The sequence below is a fragment of the Syngnathus typhle genome, linkage group LG21 (assembly GCF_033458585.1).
Source record: "Syngnathus typhle isolate RoL2023-S1 ecotype Sweden linkage group LG21, RoL_Styp_1.0, whole genome shotgun sequence".
In the NCBI taxonomy this organism is placed as follows: domain Eukaryota; kingdom Metazoa; phylum Chordata; class Actinopteri; order Syngnathiformes; family Syngnathidae; genus Syngnathus; species Syngnathus typhle.
Genome location: NC_083758.1, coordinates 8,613,494 through 8,625,661, shown reverse-complemented (window position 1 = coordinate 8,625,661; position 12,168 = coordinate 8,613,494). Strand labels below are relative to the sequence as shown.

Genomic DNA, 12,168 nt, shown 5'->3' with positions numbered 1-12,168 from the left:
GAATCTCGAGCTGTTGCTCGTGGTGACGGCCCCATCAGGTGGTTTGGGACTGGAACATGCTGGTAGAGGGATGTTCACTTGACTCATGCCTATTCTTAGAGAGTGGGCCACGTCAATCAGCTGCTGAAGGTCACTACGGGCTTTATTTAGCTCCTTCAGTCCGGCATGGATGGCTTCGTGAGTCTCACGCAGAACCGCATTCCCATCTTGTACGGTGTGGCGGTTCGGGTGGTACTGGTCCTGGTTTGGCTGTTGTTGGTATGACTGGACAGGTGCAGATAAGGTTCTATCATCCGCATTCCTCCTCCGGGTGAAGCTTGAGGCTAGCTGAGGGGCTCTATGCTGAGCAGCATCCTCGAAGCTCTCCGGATGAAATTGAGGTGCACGCAAGGAGATCGTCTGGACTAGTCCCTGCTGTGGGTATGACGGTCTGCCTGTTGGGGTCGGTGTAAACGAGTCCCAACGTGGTTGGCCGCTGTGCTCATATCCCACGTAGTCCACCTCGAAGTCCTGCATCCAAGCTGGGGGGTGCGTCCGACGTTTTGGCCTCACATCCAGGTGTCTTTCTTGATCTTGCTCCATCCTGAACACTATATCCGGCTCGAAGGACCACAATGTAAAGGAGGATTTGGCGCCCAATGTTGGGGAGGATAATACGCTAGATCTGGGGGTATATAGGGTACAAGATGGTGTATCGGTCAGAATACAGGAGGCAGCAAAGGACGTTTGGACACAGGGAATGGCCAAAAGGTAGATGGAGGGATGGACAGGTTTATTGAGTAGCAGGATTGAAGGTCATAATAGAATTGCAGATTGATAGAATTGCGGAATGATTGCGGAGTCTGCAATAACAAATAATAAGAATAAAGGTAAAGACAATCCCAAACTAAACATTTCAAATATGGCGCAAACATGCTTTAAATGACCCTAAAGGAAATACAGTATAATAACGTCGTTGCCAACGTACATAGTTGAATTCTAACGCTACGAGTGGCCGCATTATACTTATCTTAATGACACTCATCGTAATGTGGGCAATCGGATGGTCTGGGGAGACCTCTAGTGATCGAAATGAGGAACAGGAATGGCGGCAACAGGAAAGTGTCTCTCGTCCGCGAATCCGCTCAGAGTGCCATACAAGGACCCGAACTGACACGATGGCAACAAATACAAACAAATATACTTATTATACGACAACAACGATCTAGGGCTTACCTTTTGGTCATGAACTCGGCTTTTTTACTTGCTTCAACTATAACTAGAAAACTTCTACCCCACCATACCGCGAACTGCTCTCTTCCGGAGTGCCCTGCTCATGCGCAGAGAACGCCGCGTCACCCCATGGAATCACGTGACATGCGGAGCGGGAAAATAGGCAGAGCCGCTGCCAACACAGACATGCACATAGAACAACACAACATGCAAACGATGTCACAGCCTGTTGTACACAAGCAGAAGCCCAAAGTAGACACTTCCGTCTTTTTGTGGCTTGCTGTCTTTCTTTTTCTTTTTGTGTGTCACCGCGGCGCATCCCGTCCGTCGTCGTCAGGTTGCGCTCAGGAAGTCGGACTCTTTCCTTTCTGACCTTCCTCTGCTTCTATTTATAAACTCTTGCCTCTCTGGGAAATTTCAAGTGTGCCGCGACGGCTGCGGGGAAGTGGTGACGTCGCAAGCAGGCCCCGCCCACTCCCACCTCTTTGCAACTAGCGGCTACATTGGGGGACACGAGGAGTTTTTCATCCTTCTTCATCTTGTTGCCTACTGTTCGCTCTCCTTCCATCCTTCCTTCCTTCCTTCCTTCCTTCCTTCCTTCCTTCCTGGCCGATTCCTCATCCTCCACCTCTTCCTCTGTCCTCCTCTTCCCACTCATCCTTTGGCTCCTCCCTCCTACTCATCCTCTTCCTGGTCCGTCCTTCAACTCACTTTCTCCTCGCATCCCTCCCTCCATCCTCCCACTCCCGCCTCCTTTCGCACCCTGACTCAAGTGAGGGTCACATTCGATTGAGACGATGACGCAATCATTTTTTGTGGGACCTTTATTCTTCCGTAAAACTCCCACTCGGAGACTGCAGCTTCACGTGGTTACGGCCGTCACGACCATTGCGATGGTCCGTTTGCTTTCAAGTCGCACGCGTTGGATGCAGCCGGAAAATCGGCCTCTTAAAAACGTGCGTCTTGTGATGTGTGGGCGGCTTCGCGTGTGCATCTCTGACCTTCTCCCGCTGAGAATAGATGCCGAGCGCAACGAGAAGCCCACGAGAGACACGGCGAGGAACGTGAAGAAGCCGATGGTCGCCATCGTGCTAAGTGGTTTGGTGATGGCGCCGTTCCAATTTGAGCTGGAGAGGTGTGTTGCCTCTTTAACTTGCAGGCGCAGCTGCCTAATAAAATTCATCATTTGCTAATGACGGCTCGTCATGGAGCACATCAGATCCAGTGTCTTAATAATAATAATTCATTAAATTTGTATAGCGCTTTTCAAAAACCCAAAGACGCTTACAGGGAACAAGGCAAAGACATACATGAGGGGAGGGGGACAATGGGATAAAATTAAGAATTAAGAAGAGGAAACCAGTTATGGGTAGGGAAGGTCATGAGCTTGGGAGAAGAGGTAAGTTTTTAGACGGGACTTAAATATGGGGAGTGTGGGTGAGTCACAGACAGACTGAGGAAGAGAGTTCCAGACTCGGGGTGATGTGCAGGAGAAGGCTCTGTCACCGAAGGATTTTAGTTTAGATCAGTGGTTCCCAAAGTGGGCGGTACCGCCACCCTGGGGGCGGTGGAAAGATCTGGGGGGGCGGTGAGGAAGAAAGGGGCGGTAGGGGGGCGGCAGTCCGAAGTTTGAACGTTTGTTTGACGATTTGTACACAACACGTGCAATTACTGAGCGCGGGGATCTACGACTTCTTCCTAGTGAGTTCCAGCCTGATGTTGAGAAGCTTATGTCCCTGCACCAAGCACATCCATCCCATTAATATTAAGTGTGAGACAATGAAGGCTACTGGTGGAATGTTTATTTACCATTCTATGTTGCTGAAACAGTTAAAACTGCTAAAAAATAAATTGGTTTACTAAATTGGGTTTTATTTGTGAAATATACATTTGTGTTTAACCTTTCTCTTTTCAAATTGCAGCATACCAAATATCAAGAAAGAGGTGTTTGTTTCCATATGTGTCGGGGGGGGGGGGGGGGGGGGTCTAGGAATTCACTGGGGAGCCAAGGGGGTGCCAGCCTGCAAAAGTTTGGGAACCATTGGTTTAGATTTTGGGACTGTCAGACGTGAAGTATTGGAGGATCGGAGGGGACGGTTGGGGCAGTAGGGGACAAGGAGGTCGGATAGCTAAGTGGGAGCCAGGTGGTGAAGGGCTTTGAAGGTGAGGAGGAGTATCTTGAAAATGATACGCTCCTTCATGGGGAGCCAGTGAAGAGAGTGGAGAACAGGAGTGATGTGTTCATGGGACCGGGTGCGGGTAAGGAGGCGGGCAGCAGAGTTTTGGACTAGTTGAAGTCTATGGAGTGAGCGAGCAGTAATTCCAGTGAGAAGGGAAGTTGCAGTAGTCAAGCCGGGATGAGACGAAGGCGTGGATGAGGGATTCAGCGGCAGGGAGAGAGAGGCAGTGCCGGATTTTGGCGATGCGTCGGAGGTGGAAGTAGGAGGTCTTGACAACTGAGCTAACATGAGGGTGGAAGGACAGTGTGGGGTCAAAAATAACGCCAAAGTTGCGTGCCAGAGGGGAGGGAGTGATGTTTGAGGAGTCAATGGTGAGTGTGATGGATCCAGCTTTATTAAGGGAGGATTTAGTGGCTATGAGGAGGAGCTCTGTTTTGTCACTGTTGAGTTTGAGAAAGTTGTGGGTCAGACATGTTTTTATTGTAGAGATGCAGGTTTCAAAGTGGGTGAGGGACGGGTTACGGCTTGGTGTGGTACGTATATAGATCTGGGTGTCATCAGCGTAGATGTGGAAGTCCAGATTGAGTTTGCAGATGAATAGGAGGGGGCCAAGAACTGAGCCTTGGGGGACCCCTTGTGTAACTGGGGAGAGGATGGATGTGTGACCGGAGAGAGAGATGAACTGGTTTCTGTTGGTGAGATAGGAGGTGAGCCAGTCGAGTGCAGTGCCCTCAACACCTAGTTGGCGCAGCCTTTGGAGGAGGATGGAATGGTTCACAGTGTCAAAGGCTGCGCTAAGGTCAAGTAGTAGTAGGATTTTGAGGGCACCAGAGTCTGCAGAAATGAGAAGATCGTTGGTGACTTTAACTAGAGCTGTTTCGGTGCTGTGAAGTGGGCGGAATCCGGACTGGAAGGGTTCATAGAGGCTGTTGGACTGGAGATGGGTGTGGAGTTGGGCGGAGACCATGCGTTCAAGGGTTTTGGAAAGGAATGAAAGGTTGGAGATGGGCCGGTAGTTGGAGAGGTTGAGTGGGTCCAAGGTGGGCTTTCTGAGGATGGGGTGATGGCTGCAAATTTATAGACCATGGGAAGGTGGCCAAGGGATAGAGACTGATTAAAAAGGGAGGTGAGGTGGGGGAGGAGGACAGGGAGGCAGGCCTTAGTTAAGGTCGTTGGAAGAGGATCGAGAGAGCAGGTGGTAGTCTTGGATGCGGTAATGATGTCTAAGATAGTGGAGGAGTCGGCAATGGAGAAGGCAGTGAGAGAGGGGAAGGGCGGGAGGTCAGGAAAGCGGGGCAGGAGGGCAGGGGAGGAGGAGTTATCGATGGTGTCGGTCAGAGAACTGTTCATTTGGGCGATTTTATTGTTAAAGTTGACAAGGAAGGAGTTACAGAGGGCGGGGTGAGGAGGGTGGCTTGGTGACCGGTGGCTGGAGCAATTTGTTGACGGTGGAGAACAGTATGCGGGGGTTCGGGCTGGTGTTATTAATGAGAGATGAGAAGTAAGCAGATTTGGCAGCAAGAAGAGCATCACGATAGGAGGAGATGTGTTGTTTGAAGGTTTCGGCATGGACGGTGAGGCGGGTTCCTTTGTAGAGGTGTTCGAGTTGACGGCCAGTTTGTTTCATGGAGCGGAGTGTACCAAGGGGCAGAGTTAGCGAATGTAACAGAGGAGGTTTTCCAGGGGGCTAGGGAATCAAGGGAGTCAAAAAGGATGTTGTTGAGCGTGGTGGCAAGGTCATCAGGGGAGGAACAAGTGGGGTCGGAGGGAAGGGCAGAGGATAAGAGCTGGCAAAGCGTGATTGGATTTACAGTCTTGATGTTGCGGTAGGAGATGATGCGTTTTGTGGAATGATGAAGCGAGGGTAGAGGGGCGGAGAAGAGGATGCAGAGATGATCTGACAGTGGAAGGGTGAGAGGACGGGGGTTGGATGTGATTGGAAAGGAGGAGCATACTATATCCAGGATGTGGCCTTTGGTGTGGGTGGGGAAGTTGATGTGCTGGGTGAGATGAAAGCAGTCCAGAAGGGAGATGAAGTCAGACGTCAATGGAGCAGTTGGCTGGTCGATGTGGATGTTGAAGTCACCGATGAGTAGGAGGCGATAGGAGACTGAGGATACGATGGTGAGGAGTTCATAGAGTTCAGAAAGAAAAGACGGATGTGACTTTGGGGGGCGGTAAATACATAAGAACAGCAGTAGTAGAGTTGGGGAGGGAAAAAGCGAGATATTCGAAGGATGAAATAGATGGGAGGTTGAGGTCCAATTCGGCGATCTAGCTGTAGTTAGACGGAGTGGGTTGGTTAAGAGTAAAATAGTCCAGGGGCTGTTGGCATGTTTCACAGAGAAGGAGCAGATCCAAATTATTGTCCAATAGTAGTTTGAAAATAACTAGTGATTTGTTGGAGAGGGAGCGACAGTTCAGACGTGCGAGGGAGATGGATGAAGGAGCGGGGGTGGGGGAGCGGAGATTGTTGAAGTTGACAGTACGGGAGGTGGAGGTGACGGGGGGGCGAGAGGTAGTCCAGAAAGAGGGGATGGGTGAGCCATCAGGGAAATGTCGGTTAAAAGATAGTCCAGAGCTACGGTGGATGTAGCGGCGACGGCGGAGGATCCCAGCCTTGCTGGCAGCTGAGGCAGCAGGAGCAGGGAGACGTTGATTATTGTTGAGATGATGAAGATCAGCAGCAGTGTAGACAAACGGTTGGTGGAAGCCCGGAGTAGCAGAAGTGATAATTCATGGAGGAGATGAGGCGTGACAGCAGCTGGGAATAATCCAGATAAAATGGTAGAAATGGCTAGTAGCTGGTTAGCTAGAAGTTGGTAGGCAGTGAAATGTACGGAAGTAGCAGTGGACCGCGTCGCGATGTTGGTGGAGTGGGTGGTGGTGTCGGTCAATCCCGACTGTACCCGTGCAAACGGCACGCCCCAGTGCGTCATGACGGCACACAGCCGAGCCACGACCGGCGAGCTCGCAGCGAGCGGGTGCTCCCCCCGAGGATGCCGGCCAAGTGGCAAGAAAGTTGGGTGTAAGCCGTTTGCCGAGCCAAGAGCAAGCAGCTACAGGCTCAGAGCCGGGAGGTAGGAGGGTCCGGTGGTGGGTTGGCGAGCTGGTTAGCGTAGCTCGTAGTCAGAGGGAGCGGGCTCAGAGAAGTGCGAGCAGAGCTCCAGAGATACGCGGTGGGCAGGTGAAAAGGCGAGAGAAATAAAGGGGGGAAAAAACGGGCGCACTTGAGACGGGAAACACAAAACAGACACGGGACAAACAAATAGCGGACACGGTTCGGGGTAGAAGCGGCAGTCAACAATCCAGACGCCAGCGTTGCTCTAACCCGGAAGACAACTCAGATCGAGGGGGCCTGACAGTGCTATCCACTTCTCCAGGTTGAGATCTGGACACACAGCTAACAACTGCCGTGAAGAAAACACTAACAGTGTTAAAAATGTGTAAAAAAAAAAAAGAACATGCCCCCTTCACCTGCCCCCTCTTATGTGCATTCCTAGAACCGGCCCTGCCCACCGGATTCCTGGGGGTGCACATCAGTGAGGACCTCTCCTGGTCCACCAACACCGCATCACTGGGGAAAAAAGTTTAGCGCCGCCTGTACTTCCTGCGGAAACTCAGGCGAGCAAGTGCTCCTCCGCCCGTCATTCTACCGTGGCACCGTTGAGAACGTCCTCTCCAGTTGTATCGCTGCACTGAATACAACATGAAGGCCCTGCAGCGCATAGTGAACATGGCTGGTAAGATGATTGGATGTCCCTGAAGGAGATTTACACCTCCCGTCTCACGACCGCGATTGTGAGTGATGTGAGTCACCCCGCTCGCTCTTTGTTTGCTCTTCTGCCCTCTGGGAGGGAAGAGAGAGCTACAGGAGCCGGGCTCGCTCCCGCACCACCAGACTCACCAACAGGTTCATTCTCTCTGCATCCTGAAGTCTCTCCGCCCTCGGCTGCGTAGCGTCCTGTACTTTTGTGCTCTATTCTGACTGTCTGCTGTATGCACACTTGCTCCATTTTTGCTCCTCTTATTTATTGTGTTATTTGTTGATTTATGATCACTATTCATCACGCTTATTTCTTCTTTTTATTTTTTTGGTGTTGTTTACTTGTATGTATATTGTGTACTATGTCTTGTCACCGTGGGATAGTGGGAACGTTATTTTGATCTCTTTGTGTGTCTTGGCATGTGAAGAAATCGACAATAAAGCAGACTTTGACTTTGGACTCTTCAGTCTGTCTTGTCTTATCGTCACAGGAGGAAGGATTGTTGCTTGATTGTTGTTGAGAGAAAACAAACTCCAGCCGAATCGGCCACTACAGGTTAGTTAAAGGCCATATCATAGAAATTTGTCTTTAAACGTGTCTTAAATGTTTCTACTGAGGTAGCAGTCCTAATATCCATTGGTAGGGCATTCCAAAGCTCCGAATAGAAAATGCTCTAGAGCCTGCAGACATTTTCCTGGCCCTCGGTGTCGCTAAAAGAGTAGCGTTTTGCGAACATAGGTTACGAGACGGAACGTAAGGAACAACTAGGTCGACGAGATATGAAGGCGCTAAGCCATGCACTGATTTATAGGTTAATAGAAGAACCTTGAAGTCGCATCTTAAATGGACCGGGAGCCAATGGAAGTTGGCTAATATTGGGGTAATGTGATCACATTTTCTTGTCCGTGCAGCAGCATTCTGTACGAACTGTCGACCTTTGATGCGGGACTTAGGAAGACCAGAGAATAATACATGACAGTAGTCCAGGCGCGACGTGACCAACGCATGTCTGATAGTTTCCGCATCACCGGTCGAGAGGATCGGACGAATCTTTGCAATATTACCAAGGTGGAAAAAACGCAATTCTGGTTATATTCTTGATGTGCTTTTGAAAGGAGAGCGTTTGGTCAAATATTACCCCGAGATTAGTTACAGTATCGCTCTGAGTGATAGTACGCTTATCTATAGTTATAGTGCAGGGGTGTCCAAACTACGGCCCGCGGGCCGCAGTCCAGTTTTTATTGGCCTGCAGCAAATTCTCAAAACATAATTGAATATGGCCCGCACAAGAAGCTTGAGCTCAACTCCGTTGCACTTCTCGGTTTCAACACTAGATAGAGCCCGCCACACAAATGAAATCAAGCGAAGAGAAACGTTTACCGCGAGTCCCCAGAAATGGCTGCACGGAAGAAACGCAAAATAGCAAGTGAGTGTAGAATATTTCAAACACGTTGGGAAAATGAGCATTTCTTCAAAGAATTCAACAGAAAGTGTGTCTGTTTGATTTGTAATGAAGATGTTGCTGTGATGAAAGAGTATAATGGCCGCGCATTGAGTCCCGGGAGCCGTGTCAGAAAGCTCGGTGCACACTCACAAGTGCGTGTGCGTGCGTACTCAGTAGTACGTCGTAATTTCATCTATCAGTGCCGAATTTCGAGTGTCGGCTGTGACGTCAATATTCTCGTCATTCGCGCGCTGAGTTTTCAGATAATTTGGCTCGACCTACGTGTGTAAGAAGACGTCACAGATCTAGGTTAACGGACCGACACCTCGGCTCTATCCTAAGAATGACCACAACAAATTTGACTCCAGACTATGATGCACTAGCCTAAAAGGGAAACCAACAACACTATTGATTTCTTTATGACTTTATTTCGATGTATTCTTTCACTGATTCTTCAAGATATTGTATTTGGTCAGAATGTTTGCCGTTGGATGTGATTTTGCCTCATTGGATCAACGTTGTTTGCAGATGATCCAAATATTTTTTGTTCTGGTAGTGATTTACACACCTTACCAACACTGATAAATAATGAATTAAGCAAATTAAAGGTATGGTTGGACAGCAATAAATTATCCTTAAACCTAAGCAAAACAAGAGTAATACTTTTTGGTCATCACAGAACTAATTTGAAAATAGAGATAAAGCTGGATGGGGTTAATATTGAAAGAGTGAATGAGATTAAATTTTTAGGGGTGATAATAGATGATAAGATCAGTTGGAAATCACAAGTTAAACATGTACAAACTAAAATCTCAAGGTGCATCGCAGTATTAAATAGAGCAAAACAGGTTCTGGATCATACAACACTTTGCATCCTTTATAATACATGAGTCCTTCCATATTTTATGTATTGTGTAGAAATCTGGGGTAATAATTTTATAAGCACAATATATCCACTTATTATTTTACAAAAAAAAGCAATACGGATCATTCATGGGGCAGGATACAGGGATCATACAAATTCATTATTCTTAGAGTCAAAACTCATCAAACTCAAAGATATAGTGGAATTCCGGACAGCACAAATACTTTTCAAAGCAAAAAATAATCTGTTGCCAACTAATATTCAGAATCTTTTCATTGGGAGGGAAGGGGGTTATAAATTAAGGGGGACATTTAATTACAGGATTAGGAAGGCACGTACAACAAAAAAAACATTCTGTATTTCAATATGTGGAGTTAAATTATGGAATACTCTGGAGGAAACGCTCAGGGAATGTTCAAACATCTATCAGTTTAAAAAAAGATATAAAGAAGAAATTATTTTTACAAGGTACAGGAATGAGGGTGTATGAGTACCAAGGGGTGCTTAGTAATGATTGATTTACGTTTCTTTGTTGGTTTTGTTTGTCTGTTTGTCTTGTTCAGGCTGTTTTTATTTTTTGTTTTTATTTTGTTTATTTCTACCATTCAGGTATTTTGTGTTGTATTTGAGGTACGTATGTATGTTAAGTGTCTGTGTGTGAAATATACGTACGTATTCATAGTGTGTTGGTACATGTTTAGTGTCTAGCGAGCAGCAGGTGGGGGATAGTTTAGTAATTTAGTACTTTGTTGGGATAACTGAGGCAAAATGATTTATGGCTGGGTATTTAGGGATTATTAAATAGGGGGTGGGATTAAATAAATTATACTTCTTCCTACTCCTTTTCAGACATGTGAATGTGACTTATGGGTCTTTGCGGCTATATGTTATATGTATGAATGTAGGTACGTCTGTATGTGTATATGCATGTATTTTGTCATGTCTTTTATTGTGTACAATAAGCTTATTCTTTTTTTTTTTCACATGTTTGAAATAAATAAACGAAACGAAACAAAACAAAACATATTTCATAAATCTGACCTGCAGGCGCTGAAGTGATGGAAAATGTTATTCATCATAACAGTGTCGTATTTAATAAGAATCACTGCTAGTAGTTTTTTGGAGAAATATTTTTTGAATGCTGTTAATAAATGCATTGGCTTTCAAAAAGCTTTTTTTTAATATCCATGCTTTAGTATCTACTAAAAGTAAAAACCTTTTATGCAATGACCTTTACACGTCATTTATATTACTTCACACACACACTACATCCTGCTCCTGGTTCGGCCCCACCGGTCAAAATTTAGAACCCAATTCGGCCCACAAGTCAAAAGGTTTGCCCAACCCTGGTCTAGTGTGTTGGTGGAGTGCCCAGTGCATGTCACTTCTCACTGTCAACCCTCACCGCTGGCTAGCAGTACGGGAACGGGAGAGCCGAGTGCCAAAGTCTCTCCCTGCCAGTACGTAGCCTCTCTAACAGCAAGCCCTATGTAGTGCCTCCACGCGGCGACACATGGCAACTGGGAACAACACGGACCCAGGCTAAACTACAAGGGACTCGGTTTGGCCCCTAGACGTGCGGCACGCAGTCCCACCGGTGTGTGGACACGCCCTGGTGCCCACGAACCAGCCCCCAACTATGGGTTAAATAGTATCACTGCCCAGTGGGCTCCTCGGGAGAGGAATGGGCTAAGGGAGTCAACCCCTACAGAAAATCAATTTGGGTTGGTGTCGGGAAGGGCGTGTTGCGTTGTGAGCAGAGCAGGCACGTGACAGGGGAGTGGACAACTAGTACGCGGCTGCTGGGCTGGTGCTATGGCTGGTGTCCAAAAAGACGAGGAAATTGGCTCCCTTTTAGGCTTCAAGTCATTCTTTGGAAGCACTTTGGATTCCAAAGAACCAATTTATGTATGAAGTGGGCGGGCTTGTACAGACAGGGCAGGGCAGGGCAGGGCGTTGCTCTGACACCTTTGGATGCCACGGCGACAATTCCGTTGAAAAGGCGCTCGCTCGCTCGCTCGCTCGCTCGCACACATGGTGAGACCAGACGACGCGAAGGAGACCGACAAGTGAGTTTGCTTTCTGTTGTTTGACCCGTATAGTTTTGCTTTTAAAAAGGAGCGACCGTTTGTGGCGTTATTTAGTGAGCCGGCCGGATGGTCGGACGCTTTCTCCATATATTGTCAGTTGTTTTCTTACGTAACGTAACGACTAGGGGTGTAAATCGCGGGTTTTGTCACGATACGATATCATATGGATACAAAGAAGCACGATACGATATTTGCCGATATCTTAAAGCCTGCTGTGATTCATTCACGATACATCACGATATAGTGCTCGACGATCGATACATATATATATATATATATATATATATATATATATATATATATATATATATATATTTTTTTTTTTTTAAATAGAAAATATAGAACAATATCCTGATTTATAACAATTCATACGCAAAATCAACAAGGTACGGCAAACTCCTTATTTATTAAATGACAAGAGTATTGTAGTATTCAAAGTGCTTATTTTAAAACTGAACTTTGATGTCGTGTTTTTTCTTTAAATGCGCTGCGAGATTTGTGCTCCCTGAATATTTGATCACCGTATGGCAGGATTTACAAACTGCAAGTGTCTTTTCCGTTGAGTCTTCTTTTCTTTGGAATCCAAAGTGCTTCCAAAGAATGACTTGAA

At 47.1% G+C, this 12,168-nt stretch overlaps 3 protein-coding genes and 1 long non-coding RNA gene across 8 annotated transcripts in view; 2 read left to right on the top strand and 2 right to left on the bottom strand.

Moving 5' to 3' along the window:
* The window catches only part of LOC133145317 (NACHT, LRR and PYD domains-containing protein 12-like), a 128,774-nt gene that overhangs the window by 46,496 nt on the left and 70,110 nt on the right, over positions 1 to 12,168 (top strand). The gene's annotated exons all lie outside the window — the stretch shown is intronic.
* LOC133145322 (diacylglycerol kinase iota-like) overlaps positions 1 to 12,168 on the bottom strand; it is a 77,359-nt gene that overhangs the window by 38,505 nt on the left and 26,686 nt on the right. The gene's annotated exons all lie outside the window — the stretch shown is intronic.
* Positions 756 to 1,452, bottom strand: LOC133145347 (uncharacterized). Its single transcript, XR_009710885.1, has 2 exons — positions 968 to 1,452; positions 756 to 842 (listed from the first exon to the last, which is right to left on the bottom strand). It is a non-coding gene; the product is annotated as an uncharacterized LOC133145347 (long non-coding RNA).
* The window catches only part of LOC133145332 (NACHT, LRR and PYD domains-containing protein 3-like), a 55,849-nt gene continuing 54,887 nt past the window's right edge, over positions 11,207 to 12,168 (top strand). Inside the window, exon 1 of one of the 2 annotated variants that reach the window (XM_061268735.1) lies at positions 11,207 to 11,537. In XM_061268735.1, the coding sequence (XP_061124719.1) occupies positions 11,379 to 11,537 (159 nt within the window). In that variant the 5' untranslated portion in view covers positions 11,207 to 11,378. The remainder of the gene's footprint in view (positions 11,538 to 12,168) is intronic. The other variant, XM_061268734.1, reaches the window with a different exon arrangement.